Below are 15,881 nucleotides of genomic sequence, written 5' to 3'. Positions count from 1 at the left end.
ACCATCTGCAGCTCGCGCTTGACAGACAACAGTCATTATCAGCCGTGAAAACGCTGGTTACATTAGTCACGGCGAGCAGAAAACAAAAGCAGGTAAAACAATAACAACAACAACAACAAGAGACACAATGATCACCTCTGTGACCTGTGTCACAACTGTGAGGCAAACAGCTGTTTGCTAAACACTGACATTTGCAGAGTCAGCATCTGATGACGCTGCACAGAGAGCGGTGACAAACAAAGAATAATAAAAACATCATTATTCAAAAGTACACAACACTTTAGTGTCACTGCCTTAGCCACGCTAGCATTTAGCCAAAAAAATACAACAAAGTTGGACAAACATAAGAGTTGGTATTATGGTCTGTATTTATATAGAGCTTTTCTAGTCTTGATGAGCTGCTTTACACTGCAGTTTTCACACATTCACACGCTGCAACATGGGTTTAAGTGTCTTTGCTCAAGGACACATGTAGACTTAGCAGAGCCAGGAATAGAACCCACAACCTTCCAGTTCAAAGACAACTCGCCCTACCACTGACAAAACTTAAGTACATTTTTTATCAGAAAAGGCCTTAAGTACAGTAAATATCTTATACTTTAAGACTTTTACTTCAAAGTGACTTCAACTGCTCACATACTTGTACTTTGAAAGTATCCGTGTAAAGTACTTTATACACAGACTGGTTTTAAGACTTGTGGACTTCAGGTCAAGTTTAAAAGACGACAGCAGAGAAACTCCTCAGTGTCAGGGCGTGTGTGGCCTTGTATCTGCAGTCAGGGAGTTCAGTCAGGTCTGAACGAGCAGACGTCGCAGGAAAGGAGACACGTGGCTGTTTGTTTTTTGAAGAGCGAGCGTCAGGTGCTGCTCAGTCTGAACCTTCAAATTCAAAAGGACTTTTCAGGAGTAATTCCCTCAAATTCAAGGACCAATGAAACAGTAGGTGGCGTTGTAACAAACAAGGGAGACCTTTGTTACCTAAATATCAAAATACACTTTTAAAACATTATCAGGAGAATGGAGAGTCTTCTTGAGTGACGCCTCAGGGGTCGTACGTCTCAGCGTCACCGGCGTCGTCGCTCCATCTCACATAAAAACCTCTGACCCTTTAAGCTCAAAGGCCCGATGGCGACCGATGACCTCCTTCAGCGAAACACACGGTTCCAGGCACGAACATAGATAAACACACATGTTCTACTTTACCCTACAAGGACAGAAACACGTGCACACGCGTGCTCTGTGTGTGTGTGTGTGTGGCAGCCGCTTTTATTTACTATGTTTATGTGGTAAAAAAAAAGTCTGGAAAATAGAGCAGTGCTATTTCTGGCAGCTGGAGACTGGCGCTGGGCGCTGAGGTCATTATTTAGAATCAGCTGCAGATCTGGAGGTGGAGACGAGGGTCAGGAGGAGGCAGGAAGTTCAGACTCTCCAAAACACGCAGGGAAAAGAGGAGCGAGGGGCACAGGACGCTCTGACTGTGAGGTCGTCATTAAATGCAAGCAGCTGATATTTCCTTTACTAAACAGCACTTTAAATCTGTTCCAGCAAAGATTCTTCTTATTGGGACTTCTCCACAACAGATCATCTGCCGCTACTTTAAGAAAGCGACTTACTTTACAGCAGCCGCCATTTTGGGGCTAAACTTCAGATTATTTTTTTCCGTTGAAATCAGTGATATTAAGAATATCTTAGTCAATCATTTGTTGTACACAATCATTTTTACTAGAAAATGTCACAGTAATATGAAAGACGAGTGAATATCTGGAGCTGAATTTATACGTTCTGGACAGGACCTAGAAAATAAGACTTTTACAAGTTACAGCAGCCGCTATTTTGGGACTACATATCAACACTGGGCGACTGTTTCAAAGCGGAACTCACAAAACATCATAAATGTAGAAGAAGAGCGGTAAATATTGTTGACATTTGACGATTTTCCAGTGAAATCAGCGTTACAGGAACGTCTTACCTAAACTTCCTCTGCTGTATTAGACATATAAAGTTACAAACTTCTCAGTTTTTGGAACTATAAACTGTCGCAGTAATATGGAAGACGAGTGAATATGTGGAGCTGAATTTATACATTACGGACACGGCCTCGAAAATAAGACTTTTACAAGTTTACACTTAAGGCAACGGACTTACTTTACGGCAGCCGCCATTTTGGGGCTAAACATCGACATTGGACGACGAGCAGAAGTCACAAAACATCATAAATGTATTAGAGGAGCGGTAAATATTGTTGAAAATGTATGATTACTTACTCCAATACTTTGCTGTACTTGATGATGATATGATATTTAATAGACCATAGAAACGCTAAAAGACGGGGAGATGTAACATAGACATATAATCTCCGATAATGGGCCGAATACAACTGTATGGTGGCACGGATTTGGGCCTCGAGCCTCGAGTTTGACACGTGTGCCTCAAACAGTCAAACAACACAGAACAGACGGCTCCAGTGGAGCAAGGCGAGGCGTGATGTTTGGATTCATTAGGCGCTGATTACGGCTCCACGCTGGGAAAGATTTAATAAGCGCTGACGGATGAACGTTTGTCCGACGTCCTCGTCCTTGTCCTCGGGCGCTGACGGAACCACAAACACTCCTGTTCATACTGGCCCGCAGATAAATACAGGCAGCCATTGTGTTGATGGGATGGCGCCAAAGCCTGCCCCCCACTGTCACAAAGCACTCTCTGTGGTTTCACGGGAACAATCGTTGGCTTGGGGGTGAGCCAGTTTACCCTCACCCTCTCACCCTCGCTCCTCCTGTCCGTCAGCCAGGAGGCAGAGTCTTGGACTCGGTGTTCTGGGAACACGACGGCTTCGGCCTCTTGGCAGAGCAGACGCACGAGAGCCCGGACCGTTTCATACCACACCTCAGAATAAAAGAGGCAGAACGGCTCAGAGAGAGAAGCACATGACTCCATGATCCACAGAGAACATTCATGTGTGGGTGAGAGGGTTGGGTTAAGTACACATTTGAATCCATACCAGTGCCAGAACCTTGAATTTAGAACTGGCACGGTTTTTTAAGGGAACTTGGCTGTCTGTGAAATAACAAATACGTGTTTAAAGTTGTGAGAGTATTTACAAACTTTTCTGGTTTGCAAAGGCCACCGTAGTTCCCTCATAAATCCTTACCCACTGCTCTGTTAAGTCTACGGTATGTGAAGAATATGTTTGGTGCTTAATCTTGATGTTAGACGGTGTTTTATGACAGGAAAACTCAACTTTGTATCCATTTGTAAAACAGGTCACTCTCCCACACCAAAGCCCATAGAGAACATCACAGGACAACAGGAGTTGTTGATCCACTGCTGCCTCCATCAGTAAGTTTAAATGTGTTATTTTGTGAATTTGGCATTTGAAATCCTTCACTCAGATGTTCCTCAGTGACACAAACTGACCACACGGGGCAGCAGTAGACCAGCAGCCCCTGTGTCACCGTGAGCTAAAATCAATGATTTTCTCTATGGGGTTTGGTGTGGAAGAGAGAGCGGTTAATAAACTTCAGTTTCCTGTTGGAAAAGTCTGTCTCTAAACATACCCTAAAGATATTGTAGACTGTAACATCTGTAATAAAGTCTTCACAATGTCAAAAATACAAAACTTCAACTCATTTTAGTACAATAGACCCGACGTTACACAACATCAACTATATAGAAGGAAACTCTCAGTCCTCCTAAAGTGGAAAAACAAAAATAACCTGGCAACATCTCAATGGTACTATTGAAATACATCTCCATAGAAAGGCAAATAGGATTACAAATAATCAGACTTGTTTAACACGCACGAGACACTGCTCCAAACCAATATCCAAATTATACATATACTATTTAAATGTAATTCGACACCCAGATACAATTCTGTCCAACCTGCCCCAGTTTTCTGACTTAATTAACCTAAATAAACTTAAAGCTTGTCTGGTTTGTAGTCGTCAACTTCAGGTACTGAAATTTGATTTTTGTAATTGATTAAAAGTAAATTTGGAGCTTGGTGGGAACAAAGGTTAATTAAATCGTAACAGGATGATATCACAGCGATCGTCAGCGTGAGGATAAGTAAGAACCTGCAGCGTTCCAGCTTCGATATTTTACCAGATCCTCCGTAACCACAACAAGCCCCTGGAAGGCAGAGACACGGAGCTGAACACAAGCCCAACATCTGAACAACTACTTTGGCAGCTGCGCCTTTAGAGCTTCTGTGAACCTGCAGGAGGACAGTCTTTCAGCTCGCTTTAACGAAACAAAAGCCAGGTTTAGTTTGTGGTGGTTTTCAGCAGGAGTCCACAGACACAGACACAGACACAGAGACACACCCAGAGCAGGTATGAGACGTGACTCCACGCCATCAGTGAGGATTCAACAGCACAAAGAGAAGCAGATTCTAAAGGCTTTACTGTGGGTATGAATTCCTGTGTAGTTCAAAGCTGTGGATCAAACAGAAACCTCCAAAACAAGCCCGGGATTTGAATAAAGCTACAGTACGTAGCTTTCAATGAACAGAGTCAATTTCATATTATCTGTATGCTGCGTCCGTCATCAGGCAAAACACCTGACTGAGGGAGTGTTTGTGTGTAAACAGCAGCAGAGCACGGCTAGGGGCGGAGACGAGAAGCATGTATCCTGTCAAACTTCTTTAGGTTTTAGGTTTAACTAGTTTAAACTTTTTTTAGGTTTAGGATTCACTGGAACTTTTCGTGTTTGTGTTTCATGTCAGATTCCAACTAGTTTGCATGTGTTGTCTTTTATTGTAGAGTTACTTGTCCAGAGAAATTTGGAGCCGCATTTTTGCAGCAACAGCAGAAGCTACTGGCTGACACATTTGTTTGTATTTTAAAGTTCCAAACTGCAACTTTAACGTCATCACATCAGAGGAACTGAAAACTGCGTGGACGATTGTTCTTACCAGAGCAGAGGACTCCTTTGTGACGGGCGCACGAGAAGTTGTCGCACTCGCAGTAGCTGCCGTAAATCTTGCCGAACTCCGACTCGTAGCACAGGCACTGGTTGCAGCTGCACTCGCCGCGGCCGCTGCAGATCTGCTTGCCCTCGGCTTCACGGCAGGCGCTGAAGTACATGCTGCTGGCCTCGCCCTCCTGACACTCGCAGTGGGCGCCCAGGTAACCCGGCTCACAGAGGCAGGTCCCGCAGTTATACGTTCCTGAAAAAGAACAGGGTTAAATCAATGTTTATACAGTTTCTGAGCATGTTAAAGTAAAAGGTCAGGGTTTTTTCTTCCACACCAAACTCCATTGTGAAAATCAGCATTTTTAGCTCACTTAAACACAGGAGCTGCTGGTCTACTGCTGCCTCCTTTGGCAAGTTTATCACATTTAAATGAATCCAAATAAAGACTATGAAAGCCAAAGTCACAAATGAACACATTAGAACGTACTGATGGAGGCAACAGTGGATTAACAACTCCATTGTGCTGCTATGTTAAAATTACTGATTTTCTCTATGGGGTTTGGTGCAGGAGGGCAAGTGGTTTAAAAAGTGACACAAAAGTTCAGTTTCCTGCTAACTATTTTTGTCTAACAGCAAAATAAAGCCACAAACACATCATTAAGATATCATAGACTTAAGCAAGTGCAGATTTTATGAAGTGAGTCTTTTGTTAAGTGGCTAAAATACTGTTTTACAGTCTCCTCATACATCCACACTTGAAAAACTCCAAACTATCCCTTTAATTTAGCCTGAAGGATTACTCAGATTCACATGTGAAATCCTTAATGTGAATCTGAAATGTTTCCAGTCAGTTTTTTACATTTCTGAAAAAGAGCCCACAAAATGTGTATAAATATGAGTTCACGCGAGTTTCCTGCCAAAGAAAACGTGAAATAAAAAAACAACGACTACTGAAATGTTTAATATCCATCTTAGCATCTCGAGTATCATGTAATTTCGGGCTGTATAACTATCATTATCTCGACAGAGATTTACCCACAAGTGAGAGCCTGTCCATAATCAGGTCACACAGCAGTGAAAAGAAGGAGTTTTTGCTGCGTTATTAAAGTCAAACTGAGTGTTTGAGCTCAGAGGAAGTGGAGTGGGAGCAGCTTTCAGTCCACTCATTACTGCTTTATACTATTTCTTTTTTAAAACCAAAAATATGGTTGAGAGGGAGGAAAAAAGGCAGGAAAATGAGAAACTGCAGCAGATATAATTACTCAAATCTAATAAGTTAATCGAATCAAACAGCTCAATTTTCTGGGTTTATTTGAGGGTAAATAAAACAGAACAAAAATTTGACATTTTACAGCTTTAAAGGCTGGAAAATATTCAAAAAATGCATCTAGTGACACAAATAAAATCTGCTGGAATGACTGGTCTTATTCAGGGTTTCCAAACTTTCCATATGGGGACCCATTTTTTAAAAGATAGCAAATTATCATGAAATATAATTACAGCAATATCTTAACTATCTAATACAATTTTGAATTGGTATCCGTGGTATATTCCCTGCGACCTATCTATGGGTCCCCAACCCAGTGTTTGCGAACCCCCCCGGTCTTAATCCACATGTGCAGAGACGTACCGATGGAGCTGCAGATGCTGCTGTTGCTCTGCGCGGTCTGACTGCAGCCGCAGTCGCACTGATAATCCACCGTCACCTCCAGGCGATCTTTGAAGCCCACGGGTTTGATGGTGAAGCTGTGGTCGGCGCCGCGCGGCGGGCAGCTCCTCGCCTCCACGCTCACGTTAAACGACACCTGCGCAGGGAAACAAACAAAAAAAAGATACGAGTCTTTGAGTCAGACGTCTTAAAATATAAATAATCTGTGTATATGTTGAGTTTAGGAGATATATGTGGATATAAAGCTGCACACAGGAAAGTTTGACTGTAAATACACTGTAAAATATAATACAATCTACTGTTTATGATCATATTACATGACCTTAGAATATACACTTATTACCTTTTTATTTCGGATAACACCTGCTTTATTTCTTTAAATGAAGGTGTTAGAAACAATGACACTGACTATAAATATGGTCAAATTCAGCAGTAACAAACAATTTGGCTTGAAATTCAAAGGTTCACATTATTTTTTCCACCCCACACTGTGAAATAATCATATATTTACATAAATAATCAATAAAAACATGCCATTTTTTTGTTTAACACGGCTGTGTTTGTCTATTATTGTGACTTAGATGAAGATCAGATCACATTTTTATGACCAGTTTATGCAGAAATCCGGGTAATTCCACAGGCTTCACATACTTTTATGCAATAAATGCATTGATTATCAAACGCACCAGGAAAACGTCATCACAGATACTTATATATATATATATATATATATATATATATATATATTTATATGTATATACACACACATACATATATATATATATAATATTGATACACAGGACTTTTTTTACCATGAATATAACTGAACTCATTTGACCCCAAGAGACGCTGATGTGGCTTTTTCCTGCTGAAAAAACAAAATGATGGGATGTGACATAAGAACCTACACCCAGTCAACTCCCCTGACAGAGGAGGAAACTTCTGCTGCTGCTGTTTTTCTCTTTTTTTACTGAGTCACATGAATGCGTCGCTGTCAACTCTGAGGTTTTACAACATGGAGAATAATTACAAGGTTTCTGAAGATTTCACCTTACTTTGACAGTGTTTGTAATAGTATTAGCTTGTATTCTGGCTCTGAATAATTGGCTTCTTGCTGTCTTTAACGTGCAAAATAACAACAACCACTTCAGTTACAACATGGTTACAAAGTGCCTTACAAATAAAATCAAGATGAGAAGGTAAAAGAATGTAAAAACGTGTAAAGATTGTGCACCTTCAATGTTTGTGATTTTCTCACAAAATAACACAGCGATTATGCCAGAGACCAGATGATTAATCTCAAGAGGTTAATCCTCATAAATGCCTTTATCCAAATACACTTTTTATGGTCAGTAAGAAAGTACATTTTATTTAAATAGCACCTTTCACAGACATGGAATCACAAAGTAAAATATACTACTGCACTCTGGGTTCAATGTGATTGTTTTAAAGAGCTTTACAAATAAAGATTGATTGGATTTGATTGGAAATCTCCAAAAAATCAAATGATTATCCCAAATAAAAAACCTCAACCGCAAATATGTATGTATGTATGTATGTATGTATATAAACAATAGTAAAGTGAGAACACAAGAGACGCAATGTGTTATTCTACAACTACGGCTTGAGTTCAGCGCCGGAAACGAGTTAACAAATTAATTAAATTTACAGTAAATGTGAGTCACCAGTCCACACGACCACATGTCCCACTGTGGACGGGGGGGGAGGGGACGAGGACGGGGACATTAAAGTCATTGACAAAATACCTCTACACACACACACACACAGACAGAGAGAGAGAGAAGGCAGAGTAATGTAATAATGTGAGAGACTGATAATCAGAGAGTTCAGTGTAAGAGGTGGGACCAACAAAAACAACAACAAAAACCATCAGTGTTATGTCAGATGATAGAATTCTTATGACTGCAACTGTTTGATTGAATTAACCCGGAGGACAAAATGACACAAAATCTAAATCAAATGCTCCTGTTTGGAAAAAAAAGCTGAACTAGAGGCAAAAACATTTTCATTGTCTGCTTCTAAAACACCTGTTTCTAAAGCCATTTTAGTTATTAAAAGGTACAGTGTGTAGAAATGAAGAACAACTTCAATTCACACTTCACCCTTCAAAGTGCGTTGAGGAACTTACGTAGCCTTCAGTTAGCACCAAAACTCAAAAACATGTCAAGTTTGTCCATCGTGGGCTACTGTAAACACATGGTGGTCCAAAATGGCCACCTCTGTGGAGATGAGTCAGCTAATAATTCATACTATCACTTTAAGGAGTTTAAAGCATATATTTTAAAGCAATTAACCATATTTGCCTTCTTGCTACTGCTGTGTTTTAACAACAATACCAGCTCGAACCACTAGGGGCACTAAAGTTCAGCTTGCATCAAAAGTTGGGAGTAAAAACAAACTAGCTAGCCACTGTTAGCAATAGCAGTCGATAACAACACTCTCCGCTGTACTTTGCAAACACAAACAACATAGCAAGAGAAAAGCTCTATAAATACAGACCATAATCCCAACTTTTTGTCTTCTGCTGATATTATTTGGTTGTAACGAGTAACAAAGATATTTAGAGGAAAAGTAGTGGAGTAAAAGTCCCAGCTACAGTAACTTCATTACATTACAGCACAGTTGTTTCATATTCATTCACTGAGCTCATTCAGTGTGAGCATACGTACGTTTGTGAGAGTGTAACAGTGACAAGCTAACATTTCTTTCACAGTTCTTGGTTTCACAGCTCCCTCTTGACTACTTTTGTCTGATTTCATTGAGATGCAGCAGGAGGCCTCGACAGAGAGAGAACTGGCACCCGCGGTAAAAGACTGGGAGGTTTCTGGTTTGGCAGGCCTGCTCCCCTCCACCTCCTTTCACTGCTCGGGATAAATAATAAAAAAGAACCCCCCCGTGAGCCCCCCATTCATTCATTCACCGCATCAATCACGCTCTGCAGCAGCCATTCTCGAAAAAACACCCCAGGAGAGGAGAGGTGAAGCTCACTCTGCCACGGCGTGCATGAAGCTGACCCTCGCTCGCCTTTCTATACAACTCAGGACTCAATACCAATTGTAAGTGAGGCCTGTGTGGAATATAAATGCACTGTTGCAGAGAAAGAGCTCTGTGCAGAACTAGAAGCAACACTAGAGGATTTTAAAAAACGTGGGAGAACACAACAGACGTTGAAAAAGCACGGACGAGACCTCGCTTTGTGTCCAAGACAAACCAGGTCCTCCCAACCTGAACCTCTGCCCACACACACACACACACACACACACACACACAGCTTCCTAAGGCCCGCCTACAAACCAAGAACCACTGTGCAAAGACCAAGTGAGGGAGCGCAAAGAACAAGTGTAATTCCTAAACAGTTGAATAACTGCCACATATGAAAAGTGAAAGTTATCTTGGAAAAAAGCGGCAGAACTCACTCACTGAACATTTTTGTGACAATTCTACAGCCAAAAAAAATCAAAAAACAAATCCAGACAGCCTGATTATCATGATAATATCATAAGAGGGTTAGATTGGAAGACACCAGCGATTATTGTAAGGACAAGATGGGGCCCAGAATATGGCCAATTATCCTTAAGTGTGAGGATAATTAAGGTTTACCACAATCTGGAGTCACACAATACGGTCAAAAACTTATTACGATTATTTGACTGGGATATGATTCCAACTTGGTTACAAAAATAATTTGCACATGACGTCCAAATGATGATGATTTTAAAATTTTTTGGAGTTGATTCACAAAAGAAAAAGTATTTTCTCAACCGACGAGTGAGAATTTTAAATCAGTGACTTTCTCTGCTTTACTTAGAAACAAACCGGGGTGGAAGCGCCTCTTTTAGTGGAGTCATTAGTGCGACGTCCGACGAAGAATCGAAGCCAACAATGACGAACTGTAGATGAGTTAAAAAGACTTAAAAAATCCCTGAAAACATTAACCTTAACCTTAACCTCCAACATTTAGCAAAATACATGTGTAAAATCTCCACATACAGGAGTCTGGTATACTTAGCGACAGCACTGCTGAGTGTGGACGTACCCTGAAGCCTGAGGATCCAGGATAAAATCCAGCGACATCTCTTGAGGACAAGTTCAGGCTGATAATTAAATGGTTTTAAAAAATGTGAGTATGCTTGTGCGTGTTTCTACAGGTTCTGATGAGAATTATGCACACAGACAGACAGACAGAGAGACAGAGAGAGAGAGAGAGAGAGAGAGAGAGAGAGAGACAGAGTCCAGTCTGAAGAAGTACGAGATGCTTCTGCAAACTGACGTGACCGCAGCGCTAATCAACGTTTATCCTCGGGCCGAAGAAGAAGAATCACAGCTGTGTTTCACTGCTGATTGAATCCAGCTGAAAGGGAAGAGGGCAAATATTCCCTCAGGAATGACGAGCCTCTGCCAAGACGGTTGATGTGACGGTAACTGGAGAGTTCCTCACAGAAGATTAATGAGGTAAGAAAGTCGAATATTATTCACAAATCTGTGGAGGCGGGGCATTCAACAGCAGGAGGGGGAGGGCGAGAAGTAACCACGGTCGTGGTGACTGTTCCTCACAGGTGGCTGTGAAGGTGTTTTGTTACAGTGAGAAGTAAAATAAACCTCCTCCTCCTCCTCCTCCTACTCCCCCCGCCCTCCTTCTCCTCTGCAGTTTGGACTCATCAGAGCGAAATGTTGCCAAGAGTCTGGAGGAACAAGCCAGGGACTTTTTATCCTCGAGCTCCATCCACAACACTACAGTTTGTGTTTTGCAACGTCCAAAGCACAAACCCTGGAGGTTTTTGAGCTCCAGAGAGTGAGATGTTTGAAAACACTGCCGAACCGACTCCATTTTAGCATGAAAAATTCTAAAAATCATCGACTTCCAGAGTGAGAAATAGCCATGTTTTCAGTGAGGGGGAAACATAAAAGACACATTTTATCCACTTAACAAAAAACCCTGCAGAATAAAACATCTTGAGAAGATATCTGATGCTTAATCTCACCAGAAACTGAGGTTTGTAAACTACTCGCTCTCCCACACCAAATTCCAGCAGTGGATCAACAACTGCTGTGTGCTGTGATGTTAAAATCACTGATTTTCTCTATGGAGTTTGGTGTGGGAGAGTGAGTGGTTTACAAACTTCAGTTTCACTTGTTAAAACATCTATTTTACTGTATAAATATGATTATGACATAAGAACATATAACATTCACTTATCTTGTCATTAAACAACCTTTTATGGCTTGAAAGTAAAGTTTGGAAACTCGAAAGCTCGGTCTCCCATAACAAACTCCATAGGGAAAACCAGTGATTTTAGTTTGTACGGACACAGGAGCCCGCTGGCCCACTGCTGCCTCGTGTGGTCAGTTTTTGCCACTCAGGTAAATCTCAACAAAGTAATTTGAGAGCCGAATTCACAAAATAACACTTTTAAACTTACTGATGGAGGCAGCAATGGATCAAAAACCGCTGTGTTCTGTGATGTTAAAATCACTGATTTTCTCAATGGGGTTTGGTGCAGTAGAGTGAGCGGTTTGGGAAAGTCTAGTTTCCAATCAGAACAGGCTTTCAAACTGTGAAATAAAGTGAATATATTCTAAGATGTCACATAAGGCTTGGCAATATGGACCAAAACTGATACCGCGATATTTTTTTGTTTGAATGGCGATATTATAACGATATTTTTAACAAAGCGGGAGAGCTGAAATAGCTGATAACTGAAACCCAGCGTCCGGACTGTACAACAGAAACAGGAGACCAGAAACCCAGAGAGCCTTGGTGTCGGACACAGTAAACAACGAGCCGTGGATGTGTTTTAAGTCCACTTGGAGCCGAAATCTGCGGCTAACAGCTTGTGTCGTTGAAAACTAGCGACAACAAACAGCGACAACATTTTATTATGAGTAACGAAGATGGTTAAGAAAAATGTATCAGAGTAAAAGTACACTTTTTTTATGAAAATAACAGCGCCATTATTACATTATTACAACAACAATTACAAAAATAACATAATATGGCGATATTGTCTCAACTACATATCTCCTTAAAAAATATATCGTTATAACGGTATATCGCCCAGTCCTAATGTCACAGACTGAAGCAGGTGGAGACTTTGTCAGGTGGTTAAAACCTTGGTGAACTACACATAACCATAGTAGTATGAACGTAGCCTGAGTCCTAAATAGAAAATAAGAGTAAAACTGGAAGCAGAAATTGGCTCACTCAAAGACAAAAAAAAAAACATCCATCTAAAAGCTAAGCTGCTAAATATTTCATCACTTTAAAAACGTTGAACGATGTAGGTGAGGAGATAACAGGCTGCTTGTGAGTGAATGAATGAATAAAACATGGACTGTATGATGTGAGGTGAAGTGTGGGGCTGAAGTGACTCACGGTGTCGCCGATCTTCAGGTCGGCACACTTCTTCAGACCCGGCAGTGGTTTCCCGTCCTGACAGGTGGCGGTGAAGGACAAGCTGATGTCCTCGGGGTGGTCCCACACCGTCAGCTCCACTTTAGAGCGAATGTTCTGAGGAGAACGAGGGAGGACAAGGTTTGAGATAAGATTACGATTTACTGCACGGTAACAAAAAAAAAAAAAAAAAGGATTTCCAGCCACTTTAAAATGATCGCTCAGGTCCTTTGAAGTGGGATTGTATGAGGTATTTAGAGACTGTGAGCTTAGTAGCATCCAGGAATAAGCAGTTATTAGAAATGGAAACATAGATTTAAGTGGAAAAAAAGCTTATTTTAGCAATAAATAAAACACTTATTAAATAAAATCTACATTTGCTTATATGTACGCTATCTTCAGAGTGCATTTGCAACCTTTTCTGACAGGAAACCAAACTCTATGAAGCTTTGAAAACCACTTCCTCACCCCGCACCAAACTCCTTTGAAAAAAGTCATGATTTAAGCTCACGGGACACAGGGGCTGCTGCTGTGCTGCTGCTTCATTTGGTCAGTTTGTGTTACTTTAGTAAAACTGAATGAAGGAATTCAAAACACCAAAGTCACAAAACAACACATCTGAACCTATAGATTGAGGCAGCAGTGGATCAATGACTCGCGTGTGCTGTGACATAACATCGATGAGTTTCTCAATGGGATTTGGTGCAGGGGGAGGGAAACTTCAGTTTACAGAAAAGAAGAGGCTGTGTAACACCTAAGGTAAAGCTGTGAACATGTTTTTTTAAGATAGCGTACACTTTAACTGATGTAGATTTCATGTTCTGCTGTCCACACTTCCTGTGCATTTAAATACACAATGTGACGATGTGTGAACACAAACATTCATATTAAAATCACCTCAGTCGCTTTTTCCCTGCCCGTAACTGTGAAGTTAATCTCACCACAACCACAAGTGTGTAGATGCTGTGTGTGTGTGAAATACCAGCTACATCTGGCTCCACACACACACACACGTTTAACTGTGACGTAACTGTGCGAGTTCACACCTCACACATAATTAAAGCCGGAGCGTGCAAGTCTCAAAATGACCTATATTTAAGTTATGTAACTGGAGGTTTTTTTTTTACAGTACAGCTGCTTTAAATACGAACACATATCCACTGACAGGGGTCACAGCTGGAGCTGGAGCCAATCAGCAGCTGACACGGGGGTCAAAAAAGGGCGGAGTCACACCCAGGACTGGTCATCAATACACAGAGACAAACAACCATTCACTCGCTCGCTCACATTTACATTTTAGAGGCTCCAAGCGATCCCCAATGGGAGTAACCTGGGATTCAAACTGGTGACCTTCCTGCTGTGAGGCAACAACGCTGGCCACTATTTCGCCGCATTCCACAAGTTCACACAGCGCTGATTAAGGCAACACCCACACAGAAACAGCACAAAAATGGGAAAAGTTAAAAGTTACCTACTATAGCTTTAACCTTTAACCTTTATGTGACCGTCCTATTGTCGCTGGCGTGCATATTTTGCGTTATTAGAACCGCAACTAACGATTCTTTTCATAATTCCCGGTTAATTGAGAAATCGTTTGGTCCATAAAATGTCAATCAGTGGAAGTTAATGAATTCTTTGTAAAGAAACCAGAAAATATTCACGTTTAAGAAGCTGCAAAAAGATTCAAACCGATTCATGGATTAAATGAGATTAGCTCTACTACTGATCATTTCTATCTCTATGTTGAAATATTGATGTTTTTAAACAGTTTTTTTGTTGTTGTTTTGCTGTTTTCGCAATGACTTTCCACTGATTTGTTGTCGAGGATATTGCGAGTTCAGGAAGTGTTTAGGGTGACCTAGGAAATTCGGAATTCCGACTATAAACTAGAACGCACCAGAAGTGACTGAGTTTTTTTGTGTGTGAGCTCCAGAGTCAGCAGGAGGTTCATTTACTCTCTCCCTCTTCTTATCTCACTCTGCGTCTAACACACAAACAGGAAGTCCTGGTCTTTACTCACGTTGTACGCTGCGATGATGAGCTGGATCACGTTCTTAGAGTCCTGGTCCAGGATTTCAACCGTCGTTCCAGGAATGAGTGCCGTGAAATTCTAATTTAAACAATAAAGAAATAAAGAAATGACAACATTGTGTTGTTTGAATATGAAAAAGAGTGAACAGAGACTTTGTTTTTATTTCTGAAAAGTACCTTATAAATAACGTAGAGACGCTTTGTGACTGCGAAGATGAGGAAGATGTTGTTTTCTGCCAGTTTCTCCCCGAGGAGACCCAGAGACGGATAATCCTGAGACACAGAGACAAGGAGACAGACAGATGCAGACACAGAGAGAGAGGGACAGACAGACAGACACAGAGACAAGGAGACAGACAGACAAAGGGAGAGAGACAGTCAGTCTTATGTCATATTGTATTTCTGACTGGCAAAAAAAAAAGCAAAGTGAAAGACTTTTTTAAAGAATTCTGTCTTTTTCAATCTTACATTTTTTTATTTAAAGAAAGAATATTTTTTGAACTCTTCTAAAGTCAGAATTTAAAAGAGTCAGAATACATTTTTAATCAGAATTCTCAAAAAAGAATTCAAATTTTTTGAATTCTGACTTATTTCCTCAGAATTCTGACTAATGAATTTTTGAATTCTGACTTAAATCCTCAGAATTCTGAGATTAAATTCATAATTCTTTTTTCTAAATTTTGTTTCCAAAAAAATTCACAGTGACTCTAATCCTCCATAAAAAACACTAAGATTCATTTAAATTGTTTGTGATCATCGTTACAACACGTATGAAAACAGGTCACTTTCACTGGTTGGAAAATGTAGGCCAGTGACACCACACTCATTACTATAATAATAATAATAATAATA

The 15,881-nt window shown here is 40.7% G+C and overlaps 1 protein-coding gene across 1 annotated transcript in view; it reads right to left on the bottom strand.

The window, feature by feature from the left end:
* The window catches only part of itgb5 (integrin, beta 5), a 39,224-nt gene that overhangs the window by 16,692 nt on the left and 6,651 nt on the right, over window positions 1-15,881 (bottom strand). The window contains exons 7-11 of the mRNA XM_044019036.1: window positions 15,207-15,302; window positions 15,019-15,108; window positions 12,981-13,115; window positions 6,548-6,722; window positions 4,916-5,170 (exon numbers count right to left, since the gene is read on the bottom strand). Coding sequence (XP_043874971.1) covers window positions 4,916-5,170; window positions 6,548-6,722; window positions 12,981-13,115; window positions 15,019-15,108; window positions 15,207-15,302 — 751 coding nt within the window. The remainder of the gene's footprint in view (window positions 1-4,915; window positions 5,171-6,547; window positions 6,723-12,980; window positions 13,116-15,018; window positions 15,109-15,206; window positions 15,303-15,881) is intronic.

The sequence above is a fragment of the Solea senegalensis genome, linkage group LG2 (genome assembly GCF_019176455.1).
Source record: "Solea senegalensis isolate Sse05_10M linkage group LG2, IFAPA_SoseM_1, whole genome shotgun sequence".
Taxonomy (NCBI): domain Eukaryota; kingdom Metazoa; phylum Chordata; class Actinopteri; order Pleuronectiformes; family Soleidae; genus Solea; species Solea senegalensis.
This window is presented reverse-complemented; position numbering and strand designations above follow the sequence as displayed.